The sequence below is a fragment of the Orycteropus afer genome, unplaced genomic scaffold (assembly GCF_000298275.1).
Source record: "Orycteropus afer afer isolate SDZICR_OR568_19922 unplaced genomic scaffold, OryAfe1.0 scaffold00146, whole genome shotgun sequence".
In the NCBI taxonomy this organism is placed as follows: Eukaryota; Metazoa; Chordata; class Mammalia; order Tubulidentata; family Orycteropodidae; genus Orycteropus; species Orycteropus afer.
Window position 1 is genome coordinate 308,786 of NW_006921733.1, and position 14,970 is coordinate 323,755.

A 14,970-nucleotide genomic window follows, 5' to 3' on the forward strand; every position below is an offset into this window, starting at 1 on the left:
GACTCTATGTAAAACAGAAGAAAACACTGCCCATTACTGCACAGTTGTTGCCATTCTTAAGCCCCATTGTTTTTCCGTTTTTTGCTGACTCTCTACTTTACCAAGTATGATGTGCTTCTCCAGGAATGGGTCCCTTCTGACAATATGGCCAAAGTATGAGAGATGAAATCAGACCATTCTTGCTTTAAGGAGCATCACACCTGTAGTTCCTCCAAGACAAGATTTGATCTTTCCTCTAGCAGTCCATGTTATATTTAGTATTCTTTGCCAGCACCATACCTCAAATGTATCAATTCTTCTGCAATCTCCTTTATTCATTTTCCAGCTTTGACATGCATTTGAGGCTATTAAAAATAGCATGGCTTGGGTTGGACATACCTTCAAAATGACTCACTCTAACATTTTAAAGAGGTCATTTTTATTATTTATAATTGTTCATTTAATATCTGTACATAGAACTAGATTTTTTATTTAATTTTTATTGTAGGTGGGAATGATGGTTAGATGCTGTCGAACATATGAGGAAGTTTGTGAAGGCGACGTGGGAAAAGTTATCAAACTGGACAGAGATGGATTACATGATCTCAATGTGCAGTGTGATTGGCAACAGAAAGGAGGCACTTACTGGGTTAGATATATTCACGTTGAACTTATCGGTGAGCATTATTTATTAAATTCTCTTGCTTTATCTTAATTAGAGACAGACTTCCCAGAATTGAATGCTAATTATAATGCATTTATTGTTTAAATCTCTAGGCTATCCACCACCAGGTTCTCCTTCTCACATCAAGATTGGTGATAAAGTACGGGTCAAAACTTCAGTTACTACACCAAAATACAAATGGGGATCTGTAACTCATCAAAGCATGGGGGTTGTGAAAGGTAATATTATCCAGGCAAAAATATTCCAAGTGGTTTCTTTAACTAATGTAATTTAAATTCTTTTTACAGCCAAGGACAAGAATAAAACAAGTGTGAAGAAAGCCTTAGGACAGCTAAAGAGTATTATTTTATTTTTGGGGTGTTAATGTCCTCTAGATAGAGGTTACCAGAAATACATATATTTTTGAGCAAAGTCCAGTTTATTAAGTCATTGCAACATACTCTGAGAAATTCAGGTATTTCTGTTAAAGGGTGTGAGAAAAGATTAATTTAGGTGATTTTGGGGAGGGTTCAAGGAAACAGGGTAATTCTAAGACTAGATAGCTTAATAAGTTTTATCTAGAAGGCAGGAAGAATGGAGGGATGATAATGTTTTGATTGGTAAAAAAAGTAGAGGCCATTCAAATGAGCCAGGACAGGTTTGTGGTTTGGACTAGATTTGAATTTGATCAGAAGTGTTTAAGGAGTGGTCTTTATTTTATCTAATCCATCAAAGTCATGAAATAGCCTTATCTGATGTTGATATTCTGTAAACTGTTCTAACAGTATTGAGGAGTCACTGAGTTTCAGGCCCGCTTCCTTTGTCAGGGATTGCATCTCTTTTTCTGATTCTACACTCCTCGGAAGGAAGGTTGGGCAATCCTACTTCCGTAGTGATACTGCCACGGAAACCCAAGGAGGGGTCGCTATGAGTCGGGGCCGACTCGACGGCATACAACAACAACAACAACAACAACAACAACAACAACATATAAAAGTTTGGTGTTTAACTTGAGAAATAGAAGTATGCAGAAACTGGAAGTATTGTTTCTCCAGAACCAAAATCACTGCCATTGTGTCCATCCTAACTCATAGCGACCATGTGCAACAGAGTAGAACTGCCCCCATAGGATTTCCAAGGTTGTAACTCTTCACGGAAGCAGACTGTCCCATCTTTCTCCGACAGTGTGACTGGTGGATTTTAACCACTGACCTTTTGGTTAGTAGCTGAATGCTTTAAAGACTGTACCACCAAAGCTTCTGTGTTGTTTCTAGGAACTGGAATGAGATATTATTGAGAGTCCAAACATATACTTTAGAAGGTAAATTTTGCCCACTTTAACAATTACATGAGAAATAATTAAATATGACATGTTTTCTTTTAAAAACCTTTTGATGCCATAAAGGGATTATTTTTCAGCTTGGATGCTCTATTTCTTTCAAACAGATTAGAAATTGTCCACAGAAATGATCCTTCCACAGCAGATGTGGGGGGTTAGAGTTTTTCAGGTTACTTAAGAACAAATGGCTTATTTAATATTTTACTTTAACATTTTCTTTGCTTAAGAGATTCTTAAATTTTCACATAACAAAAAAGTTTTAAAACTTAAAATTTGGAAATAGAAGTTAAATATTTGAGTACCATATTAGTCTTATCAAAGGCTAAGAGAAGTCTTAATTATTAAAATAATTATAAATGTAATTTTTATTTCCTAAGATACTGAAAGTATTAAATGAAGTTTTTGATTTGGTGTAACTAAGAAAAGAAAATTTCAAACATGCAAAGGTAGAGAAAATAGTATAATTAAACTCCATGTAGTCATTACCCAACTTCAACTGTTGTCAACTCATGGTCCACACTCTTTCATCTGTAATCCCTTCTTTTGATTATTTTGAACGTAAGCTCTGAAATCATGATTTCTCATCCATAAATATTTTATTTTGTATGCTTAAAAAAATAAGTACTCTCTATAAAACATAATTATAGTATAATTTTATATGGCTACTCATAAATTTAATTTAATTTTACGTTTTTACTGGTGATGAACATTTTAAGCAATTTCTATTCTATCGTAGCTTTCAGTGCCAATGGAAAAGATGTTATTGTCGATTTTCCTCAGCAGTCCCACTGGACAGGGTTGTTATCAGAAATGGAGTTGGTACCTAGTATTCATCCTGGGGTTACGTAAGTCCTGACTTTCAAATTGAAGGTGGTTTTGGGAAAAATGTTTTTTTTTTTCTAATTAAGTTTATTAAATGAGTTTTCTTATCTTCTCAATGGATGTTTTAAAAAATAGGTGTGATGGATGTCAGATGTTTCCTATCAATGGATCTAGATTTAAATGCAGAAACTGTGATGACTTTGATTTTTGTGAAACGTGTTTCAAGACCAAAAAACACAACATCAAGCATACATTTGGCAGAATAAATGAACCAGGTATGGTAGTACAGTTATATTCTCTCTTCCATCAGATATTATTGAGTTAATCTGTAGACACAAATCTATTTTATTTTGCTGTATTAAGGTTCATATTTGTACAGTGAGCACTGCACAGTGAGCATAATGAAACAGGAGAGAGGCCTATCTACTGTTGATTTGCAATTTTTTAAATAAGAAAAGGGGAAAATAAGGATAACTAGCGTTTGCTTGCTTGTGTTTCCATAAAAGAAACATTAGAATTGAGCTGGAGAATAAGTCTTTTTACTTATATGCCTTTTTATGTTATTTTGATGGACCATATACCTATCACAAAAAAGATAGCAATTATATTTTTCAAAATTAGATATTCCTTGCTAAAAGTAACAGATAAATAAAAATGCATTTTATTTTATTCACAGGGCAAATTGTTACTTTTACCTGTGCTGTGATTATATTTTTGTTTCAGAATTGTGTAGGAGTTCTGGTTGTACAGTGGTTAAGGCTGCTAACCAAAAGGTCTGCAGTTCGAACCCACCAGCCTCCTCCACAGGAGAAGGATGAAGCAATCTGCTTTTGTGAAGATTTACAGCCTTGGAAACCTGTGAGACAGTTTTACTCTGTCTTACAGAGTCAGTATGAGTCGGAATCAACTCACAGACAGTTTGGTTTTGGTTTTCAGGATTGAGTATGATGGGACAGAGGCACTGTTTTTAGAGAGTACCTTTTTTTTGAAATTGCAACATGCAATGTATTTAAAAAATATAAGAAACTAAAGTGTACTGCTCAGTGATTTATTTTAAGGTGGAACTGTGGAAAACTGACACTTAGGTCAAGAAACAGAACATTGCCAGCTCCCCAGATGCCCTCTTAATGTCCTTTTCCAGGCGTTATTCTCTTGTTCTCCCACAAAAGCAGCCACCTGACCTGAAAGGAATTGCCTCCTTGCTTTACCACCTATGTTTATATGCCTGCTGCCAGAAACACTATAGTTTGGCCTGGTTTTGAAAGTTTTATATATGGATGCATATAGTATCTGTTGTATTGTGCCTATTCTAATTTGCTTAACTCTGTGTTTGTGAAATTCCTCAATGTTCTTGCTTGTAACTCTAGTTTGCTTACCTTTGTAACTGTGTAGTACAATACATATTATGTAGATAGAGTCACACACAATTATGTAGATACACACAACTTATTTAACCATCTACTATTGATTAGACATTAGAGTTGTTTCAGCTTTAAACTATTTCTCATAATATATGCCTCTTGTTGTATTTTTTTTTTTTTTAAACATTGATTCAGAGGTTGCATCTCCTTAGAGTTAGGTGGGTACATTGACCTTGGGTAGGTGTTCTGTAAGTAGGTCTTTCTGCTGTTGGGCTGAGAGCCAGTTCATGGAAGTGAGTCCATCTCTAGGCCTGAAGGGTAACCCAGGGCCATAGTCTCAGAGTTCCACCAGTCTATCCAACCAGTAATTCTGATCATTTTTGTGTTTTTGAATTTTTTTCCACAACTTTCCTGTCACCCTATGCAGGATCTCCAGTTTTGATCCCTTTCTGAGTGGTTGGCATTGGTAGCTGGGCACCATCTAGTTCTTCTGGTCTCGAGGTCGTGGAGGCTGAGGTCCTCATGGTCCATCTTATCTCTGGAGTAATTATTTCAGTATGCCTTTTATTTTCTTTCTTCTTTGCTCCAGATGAGAGGAAACCAAAAGTTGGATCGTAGATGGCCACTCTAAAGCTTTTAAGACCCCAGTCATTACTCACCAAAGTAGGTTGTAGGACAAAATTTATGAACTGTTTTTGCCAATTGATCATGATGTCCCCGAGACTATGGTCCTGAGCCCATAGGCCTGGTGATTCTCACAGGCTGTTTGGTTGTCTGTGAGAAGCTACTCCAACTCTAACTTCTGTTGCTTCTGTAATGTATGTGGCTAATTTTGTAGCACAAATGCATATGTAAAATGATCTTCAGCCAAATCTCGTTGCATGTTTGTGTAAAGTATATATATCATTAACTTTAGCAGATACTGTCAAATCATTTTCTAAAGCGATTATGTTTACCTGTATTCCCATCAATAATATATGGAAGTTTCAGTTACTTCATGTTGGTTGTTTTCTCTATTTTATTACATTTTGAATTTATCTTTTTGTAAATACCATAATAATTTAATTATTTAAAGTGTTGATCTCCAGTAGTACTAATTGCCATCTTGTTTGTTGTCCTTCCTCAATAAAAGTTTAACTGTGCTTTTTTTTTTTTTTTAATGTGAGTTGAGTGAAAGTATACAGAACAAATTCACATTCCATATAGCAGTTCACATATGTTTTGTCTCAAGACATTGACTGTAAGCTCCCACAAGCTCTCCTCCCACTTCTTCCCCATAGCCACCTCTTCCCTGTGCCCTTCCCTCCCATGCACTCCTGCCCAGGGGCTATCTCGCTGTGCATCCACTGTCCTTCTATTCTCCCATGATTTATGTCTCCAAGGAGAGTATCTTTCTGATGTAAATATTCAGCTTACATGTCTGTCTTTTGTTTGGCTGGAAGCCACTGGAGTGGGTTCAATTCCAGACCTGAAGGGCAGCTAGGGGCCATAGTCTGAGGGGTTCCATCATGCTTTTTCAGACTAGAAAACCTGGTCCCTTTTTTTTTTTTTAAATGATATTGAGATTTGTTCCACATTGTTCTCCCACTCTATCCAGGATCTCCTACATAGATACCACTCTGAGTGGTTGATCCTGGTAGCTGGGCACAATGTAGTTCTTCTGGTCTCATAGTCATTAGGCTGAGGATCACATGGTGCACCAGTCACTTGGACTAATTGTCTCCATGGATCTTTGCTTTTCTTCATTCTTCTTTGCTCTGGATAATGAGAAACCCATCATTGCATCTAGATGACCTCTTGCAAGCTTTTAAGATCCCAGTCACCACTCACCAAAGTAGGATATGTAACAGTGTTTTTGTGTAGTTTGTTGCCAGTTGAGCTTGATGTCCCCTCAGACCATGGTCCTGCGCCCACAGGTCCAACTGCTTGCTCCCTCTGGGTAGCTGGCTGTGGACAAGAAGTGACTACAACCTTGTCTTGTCAGCTTTACAATATACCTAGAAATTCTTACACAACATACAAGTAAACTATGGAAACATTGTCTGCCAGCCCTATACATAGTTATGGGCACACTGCCCTTTGTATAGACATACCTAATCATTCAGCCTGTCCACCCATATTTCACCTGTAGATAAGTGTTTGTCATTACTGACAATGCAGTATTTTATGTGCAAAGTGATTCGTGTTGTGTGTATTTCCCATGCACCTCTCTATGTCTTCTTCTTCCTCAGTGCTACTGTGTTGATCAGTCATGTGGTACATTGCCCTTCACCCAAATCAATACTTGTCTCTACCTATCTAGCAGTGTTCTCTCCCCTCCCCTGCCACCCTTGATAACCAATAAAGACAATTCCTTCCAAATATAAACCTTTCCTTGACTTTTTACAAAACAGACTAAAACAGTATTTGTCCTTTTGTGATTGACTTATTTTACCAGCATAATAGCGTAGTACCTAAGGCACTTGACTGCTAACCAGAAGGCTGGTGGTTCAAACCCATCAGCCACTCCTTGGAAGGAAGGTTGGGCAATCTACTTCTGTGGTGATACCGCCTTGGAAACCCAAGGATGGGTCGTTATGAGTCGAATCCGACTCAACAGCGGTAGGTTTGGTTTTGGTTTTTAATGACTAATGATGGTGAACATTTCTTCATGTGTGTGTTGGCCACCAGAATACCCTTTTGGTGAAGTGTCTATTCATATCTTATGCACATTTTTTAATTGGATAATTTGTCTTTCTGTTGTTGAGGTGTTGAAGTTTTCTATAAATTTTAGAGATAAGTCTCTTATCAGGTATGTCGTTGCTGAATATTTTTTCCCAATCTGTAGGTTCTCTTCTTATTCTTTTGGAGAAGTCTTTGAAAGCATATAAAAATTTAATTTTTAGAAGGTCCCATTCATCTAGTTTATCTTAAGCTGTTTATGAATTTTGGGTTATGCTTGATGATCTATTTATGCCATAAATGAGGGCCCCTAAATTTGCCCCTCATTTTTCTTTGAGGAGCTTTATAATTTTAGGTTTCACATTTACATCTTTGATCCATCTAGGGTTAGTTTTTGTGTATGGTGTGAGGTACAGATCTTGTTTCATTTTTCTGCAAATGAATATCCAGTTTTGCCAGGACCATTTGTTAAAGAGACCCTGTCTTCCCCATTTAATGGTTTTCAGCCAAAGATCAAAACTCCATAGGTTGATGGATCTGTTTCTTGGTTCTCAATTCTATTCCATTGGTCTATGTGTCTGTCTTCGTACTGATACCAGGCAGTTTTGACAATTATTAAAGTTAGTGATTGGTTTCCTCATATCATCCTTAAAGAATGTTGATGGGATCTGGATTGCGAATGCATTAGATGTGTAAATTGCTTCAGCTAGAATTGACATTTTCCCAAAGTTCAGTCTTCTTATCCATGAGCATGGTATGTTCTTCCATTTATGTAGATCTCTTATGGTTTCTTCAAGTAGTCTTTTGTAATATTTTTTGTACAGGTCTTTTATGTCCGTGGTAATATTTATTCCCAAGTATGTATTTATTTTTGGTAGCTATTGTAAATGATATTGATTTCCTTATTTGTATTTCAGCAATCTCTTTGCTGGTGTAGAGGAATCCAACAGCTTTTTTTGAGTATTGATGTTGTATCATGGCACTATGCTAAATCTTTCAATTAGTTCCAGTAGATTTTTTTTTTTTTTTTTTTTAAATCTGAGTCTCTTGGTGACATAGTGAGTGCCTCAGGCATTTGACTGCTAACCAGAAATCTGGCAGTTAAAACCCACCAGCCACTCCTTGGAAGGAAGGTTGGGCAATCTACTTTCATAAAGATACCGCCTTGCAAACCCAAGGAGGGGTTGCTATGAGGTGGATTTTACTCAACGGCAGTGAGTTTCTTTTTTTTTTTCTCCTTGGGTTTTCTGTGTATAAGATCGTATCATCAGCAAATAGGGATAGTTTGACTTCTTCCTTACCAATTTGGATGCCTTTGATTTCCGTTTCTTGCCTTAGAGCCCTGGCTAGGATTTCCAATACCATGTGGAATAGAAGTGGTGATAGAGGGAATTCTGATCTGGTTCCTGTCTGCAAGGGGAATGATTTCAGTCTCTCTTAATTGAGAGTAATGTTGGCTGTTGGTTTTGTATAGATGCCCTTTATTATGTTGAGGAATGTCCCTTCTATTCCTGTTTTTCTAAGAGTTTTTGTCAGGAATGGGTGCTGGATTTTATAAAATGCCTTTTCTGCATCGATTGATACGATCATGTGGTTTTCTTCCTTTGTTTTATTTATATGGTAAATGAAGTTGGTAGTTTTTCTAATGTTGAACCATCCTTGCATACCTGATATGAGCCACACTTGGTCATAATGTATTATTTTTTTTTTTTTTTGATATGTTGTTGAAGTGTATTGGCTAGTATTTTGTTGAAGACTTTTGCATCTATATTCATGAGGGATACTTTAGTTTTCCTTTTTAGTGATGTCTTTGCTTGGTTTCGGTATTCAAGTTATGCTTGCTTCATAAAATGAATTTGGGAGAATTCCATCCTTTTTGATGTTCTGGAGTAGTTTGAGTAGGATTGATGTCAGTTCTTCTCTGAACATTGGGTAGAATTGTCCAGTGAAACCGTCTGGGCCAGGACTTTTTTTGTTGGAATTTTTTTTATGACCTGTTCGATTTCTTGTTTTGTTATGGGTCTGCTCAACTCTTCCACCTCAGTCTGTGTTATTTTAGGTAAGTAGTATGTTTCTAGAAATAAGTCCACTTCTTCCACATTTTCAAATTTGTTGGAGTACAGTTCTTTACAGCAGTACAGCAGTATCCCAATATTATCTTTTTTATTTTAGTTGGTTCTGTTGTAATGTCACAGTTTGTTTCTTATTCATGTTATTTGTATTCTCTCCTACTTTTTCTTTGTTAAATTTGCCAGTGGTTTGTCAATTTTATTAATCTTTTAAAAAAACTAACTTCTAATCTTGTTGATTTTTCTGTTGTCTTCATATTTTCTGTTGATTTTTGCTCAAATCTGTATTATTTCCTTTCTTCTATTGACAGTCGGGTTTTCTTGTTGTTCTTTTTCTAATTGTGGAGATACTGGTTTAAGGTGTTGATTTTTGCTCATCTTTTTTGATGTGTGCATTTATTGCTATAAATTGGCCTCTGATCACTGCTTTTGCTATGTCCCAAAGATTTTGGTATGCTGTGTTTTCATTATCGTTTGATTCAAGGTATTTTTAAATTTCATTTTTTATTTCTACTATTACCCAGTTGTTCTTAAGGAGGGTGTTGTTCAGTGTCCATGTTTTTGCTTTTTCCATTGATCTTCCTATTGTTGCTTTCTAATTTTATAGCATTGTGATCTGAGAAGATGCTTTGCAGTATTTCAGTGTTTTTAAATGTATTAAGGCTTGTTTTATGGTCTAATATGTGGCCTATCATGGAGAATATTCAGCGTGTACTGGAAAAGAATATATTTTGTGTTGTTGTTGAGTGAAGTGTTCTGTAAACACTATAAGAACAATTGGTGGATTGTATTGTTAAGTTCTTCTGCATCTTTGTTGAGTTTCTTTCAGTTGTTCTGTCTTTCATTGAAAGTGGTGTATTAAACTCTCCTGCTATGTCTATGGTGTTCTCTGTTTGCCTTTTCAGTTCTGATAAACTCTGATGTATGTGTATTGGGGCTCGTTTATTGGGTCCATGGATATTTATTATGGTTACATCTTGTTTCATTGATCATGTAATCATTATATAATGTCTTTCCTTGTCTCTTGTAGTGGTTTTTGTCTTAAAGTCAGTTTTATCAGAAATAAATATTGCCACTCCTGCTCTTTTTTTTTTGTTCCTGTTTGCTTAATATATCTTTTTCCAATCTTTGATTGTTAGTCTGTTTTTGTCTTTGATTCTAAGGTTTGTCTATTGCAGACAGCATATTGATGGGTTATGTTTTCTTATCCAGTGTGCAACTCTCTGTCTCTTGAATGTGTGTTTAATCCATTGACATTCAGCGTAATTATGGACAGGTATGAATTGGTTGCTGTCATTGTGTTATGTGTTTTTTCATGGTGTTCCTGGTTTCTTTGTTCCATATAATTTTCATTTTCTGTGCTGAGCTCATTTTGTTTATGCATTGTGATATCGTTTCTTTCATTGCTGTTGTTTAGTATTTGTGAAATATTTCTACTTGTCCTCTTTTTTATTGTGATGTGAAGGTTTATCATTTTTCTTTGAGGTTACCCTCTGATTTATAATTGTCTCCCCAAGTTTAGAACAGTCCATTCTGTCTTGCAACTCTTTTGATTTCCTCACCATTTATAAGTTCTGTAACTATACTATTTTTCCCTTCTTTTTGAAGGTTGGGCAATCTACTTCTGTACTGGTACTGCCTTGGAAATCCAAGGAGGGGTTGCTATGAGTCTGGTCCGACTTGATGGCAAATAACAACAAGAAGAACATTTGGTTTGTAGTTGTCCTCATTTGCTAGTCGATGTCTCTGGTTCCCTGTTTACAATCTTGTAAGCATATTTTACTTTGGATACTTCCATAACTAGTTTGGTTTCTAGGTTATGTCATCATGAGTATTAATGGTCAGTTGTTGTGTGGTTCTCTGTGTAAACAACTCCCTTTTGTATCTCTTGTAAGGTTGGTTTGCTTTTAGCAAATTCCCTTAATTTCTGCTTATCTGGAAATCTACTTTTACCATCATATTAGAAGGACAGTTTTGGTGGGTATATAATTCTTGGTTGGAAATTTTTCTCTTTCAGGGTTTTATATTTACCATCCCATTGCCTTCTTGCCTGCATGGTTTCTGCTGAGAAATCAGAGCTTAGTCTTACTGGTTGCTCTTTGTAGGCACCTTTTCATTTGTCCTGTGCTGCTTTCAGGATTCTTTCTTTGTCTTTGGTTTTGTGGAGTTCAATAATGATAAGTCTTGGTGATTTTCTTTTGGGATCTGCCCTTTTGATATTCTTTGGACTTACTAAATGGATACATTCTCATCTTTCATCATATCAGGGAAGTTCTCTTTGAACAAATCTTGGACAATTTTCTCAGTGTTTTTTTTTTTCCCCCTCTTCCTGTTCTGGAATTCCGATTACATGTAGGTTATTCCTTTTGATGGTGTCCCACATGAATCTTAGGGTTCGTGTTGTTTGATGGTTTTTCTGATTTATCCCTTTCTAGAGAAGTATTCAGGTATTTGTCTTCAGTCTCAGTAATTCTCTCTTCCATTGATTTGATTCTACTCCTTTGCACTTTTCAATGTGTTACTTACTTCTGAAAATTTAGTTTTAATCTTCTGGATTTGTAGCTGTAGATTTTGTATCCTTTCTGATTTTTCATTTATTTTGTCATTTTGTTCTTATATTTTCTTCCAAAAGTGTTCCAGCATTTTGTCTATGTTTTCCTTAATTTTGTCATTGTTTTCCTTGATCTCTCTCTCAATCTGTTGAAGGTATGTAAATATAATTCTTTGGAATTCCTTATCAGGGAGTTACAGTGCTGCTACTTCCTCAGGGATGTGTTCTGGGTCTATATCCTGTTCCCTTGTTTCTGCTGCTTTATCTGGGTTCTTCCTGTGGACTGTGTGATCTTCTGTTGTCTCTGAGACATTGTGACTTTGTTGTATTTCTGTGTAATTGGTAATTGTATGTTGGATTCACCCAAGATTTTTTGTGTGTGTGTGGGGTGTTGTGGGGGGACTGTATCCTCGTAAGCAGTATACTGTGCTCCTCTGTTTACTAGTTGGAAGTAGTTATGTACTCACCACCTGTCTCCTCGTGGTTGTGATAGAGAATTGTTACCGGAGCTGCCAAGGGAAACGCTAACCCCGAGCAGGATTAGTGCTAGCACAGACTCAGTGGATTCACATCCTGAACAGAGGTTATACAGGGCATTTATGGGGTTTTTCTTTTGGGTATTCAGGGTGGAAGGGTGACTGGATACTTGCATAAAGAGCACCTGTAGCTAGAAGTTTTTACAGAAGCTGAATGTGCCTGAGCTGAAGAGTAGAGGGGAGAGTATGGGCAGAGGAAGAAGGGAGGGGGAGCAAGGCAGAGGAATTTTCCACTGTTTATACGTGGTTTTTCAAGCTGGCTCAAGCTGGGTGTCTGCTGCCTCACAACAAGTTGTTTCTTTCCTCAACAGTACTTCACTACTTAGATTGGTCAAAGGTTATATTGCACCAAAGGTGAATTCATTGTTAATGTTTTTTCAGTTCTCCTCTGTTGCCTCAAAATGAGAGTGGCTACACAGGTCTCTGTTAACTGTTTGTGAAGAGCAGTTAAGGATGACTCTGGCTATTACTGGTGGTCATGTATCATTGGCCAGTTGGTGCAAAAGGTATTGGTGCTTCTCACTCAGCAAGTGGAGCTGCAGGAGGTGTGGGTGTGGTCAGGTCATATGGATGTGGTTGCTGTCTCCCACTCAGTTAGATACAAACAAAAATTGACAAACCATCAGAAAATAAAAGCAAAGAGTACAAAAAACACACAGCACATAAAAACATAAGAACACTCACCAAAAAGAGAAGAAAGAAATTAAAAAAAAAAAAAAAAAAGAGGAAAGGCAGTATGTGAGAGAAAATATTTAAAGAAATACCTTAAAAAGCCAAAAGAAATATGACTAGGAAAAGGGGGGAAAATCCCGCAGTATCAGAGCAGGGGAGAATAAGAGAAAAGTTATAGAGTAGAAGAATAATAAGGAAAAAAATGGGAAAAATGCAAAACAAAAAATAAGGAATGGAGAGAAGCATAAGGAAGAAAGAAATGGGAACTAGATAAAGGGAAGAGAGAAAAAACCCAAAACTACATCCTGGGAAGGGAAGAAGAAAGAATAGTAATAAAATGGACGAAAAAAGAAAAACAAAAAAGTAATCATAATTTTAAAAAAGACAAAAAGAAACAAACTAAAAAAAGGAAAGAAAAAATCTGGGTGGGGCATGGAACCCAGGCTCCTTTATAGCACACAGACTAGGATGGAATTCTTGCCAGCCGAGAACTTGATTGGTGTGAGAGATAGTCACGCCTGTGTTCACCAAAAGGATGTGGAGTATGAGAGTAAGAAGGGGAATGTCACACCTTTCTGGTCCTCGCTGCATCATGGCTGTTGACTGTGCCTAAGAAGTTTTCATTACTTTGCCCCGTGTTGTTGTTGTTGCTGTTAGGTACTGTTGAGTTAGCTCCGACTTGTAGTGACCCTGTGTGCAACAGAACAAAACACTGCCCAATCCTGTGCCAGCTTCACAATCCTTGCTATACTTGAGCCCATTGTTGCATCCACTTTGTCTTCTCCTCAAGGCTCTTCCTTTTTTGTTGACCCTCCACTTTACCAATTACGATATTTTCTCCAGAAAATGATCCCTTCTCACAATATGACCAAGTAGTTGAGATGAAATATGGCCATTCTTGCTTCCAAGGAGCAGTCTGGCTGTAGTTCTTCCAGGATAGATTTGTTGGTTCTTTAGATGAACTTAAAGAGTGTTGCTTTCTTGACAGAATGAAATCGTCCAGTCCATGAAAATGACCCCAAGGAGGGGTTTTTCCATTTATTTAGGTCATATTTAATTTATTTGAATAATGTGTTGTTCTCTTTAGGCTGCAAGTTTTAGACTTTTGTTAAATTTATTCCTCAGTATTTTGATACTATTACAAATGAAATTGTTTAGTTGATTTTATTTTTGGAGTGTTTAATTGCTAGTGTGTAGAAATGCCATTGATTTATTTGCATAGTGTTGTTGTATCCTACCCCCATACTTAAATTGTTTGCTCTAATACTAATTTAGTAGAATTCTTAAGATTTCCTGCATGATAGAACATGTCATTATTTTGATGAATTGCTATGGTCAGAAACTTCAGTACAGTGTTGGGTAGAAGCAGTAAGAGTGGACTTTCTTGTCTTATTCTTGGACTAGGGGAAAGCATTCAGTCTTTCACTATTAAATTTAATATTAATTTTGGGTTTTTCATTGACACCCTTTGTCAGGGTGAGGAAATTCTCTTCTATTTCTACTTTGTCCTGAAAGAGTGATAGATTTTGTCAAATGGTTTTTTCTCCGTCTATTGACATGGTCTTGTAGTTTTTGTTCTTTCTCAGTATGATTTAATACATTGATTAATATTTGGGCCTTCTTGGTATTCTGCTTGCTTGTTATATTCCCTCGTTTATTTTTGGAAGAGTGTGTTCCTCTTTGATTTCTCTGTCATTGCCTTCCTTTTTATTGAATAGATCTTTTCTAGTGTACCAGTTTAATTCTCTGTTTTTAATTTTAATTGTACTTTTGTTAACTTCAGTATTATTTTGTTGCCATTATAAATGGAAGTCTTTAATTTTTTTTACTAATACGTTTTTACTAACGTTTCTATATATTTTCTTCGTGTTACCTAGGAGATGATAATTAGCATGTTAATCTAAAACTGTCTACTTCAGCTTAATTATAATTTAATTTCAATATTGCATAAAAACGTAACTTCCATAAGGAACAGAAGGAACTTCTGTTCCTTCCCCTTTGTTTGTGAGATTGTTGTCTTAGAAATGACATCTTTTTATAGGTAAGCCCATTGACACTATAGTGACTGCTTTATAAAATTATCGTTTAAAAACAGAAGGGTTACAAACAAAGATATAGTCATACCGGCTTTTGTATTTACTTCCATAGTATCTTTACTGTTGCTCTTTATTTGTTTGTGTGAATTAGTTTCTGATTTTGTTTTTCTTCTTCTGCCCAAAGGACTCTCATAAGTATTGTTTATAGAGCAGATGTGCTAGCTATACATTCTCTCAATTTTTGTTTGCCTAGGATTTTATTGATTTCTCTTATTTTTAG

At 36.3% G+C, this 14,970-nt stretch overlaps 1 protein-coding gene across 1 annotated transcript in view; it reads left to right on the forward strand.

Annotated features, from left to right (window-relative positions):
* HERC2 (HECT and RLD domain containing E3 ubiquitin protein ligase 2) overlaps positions 1-14,970 on the forward strand; it is a 554,454-nt gene that overhangs the window by 304,889 nt on the left and 234,595 nt on the right. The window contains exons 46-49 of the mRNA XM_007945978.1: positions 488-656; positions 757-882; positions 2,719-2,827; positions 2,940-3,079. Coding sequence (XP_007944169.1) covers positions 488-656; positions 757-882; positions 2,719-2,827; positions 2,940-3,079 — 544 coding nt within the window. The remainder of the gene's footprint in view (positions 1-487; positions 657-756; positions 883-2,718; positions 2,828-2,939; positions 3,080-14,970) is intronic.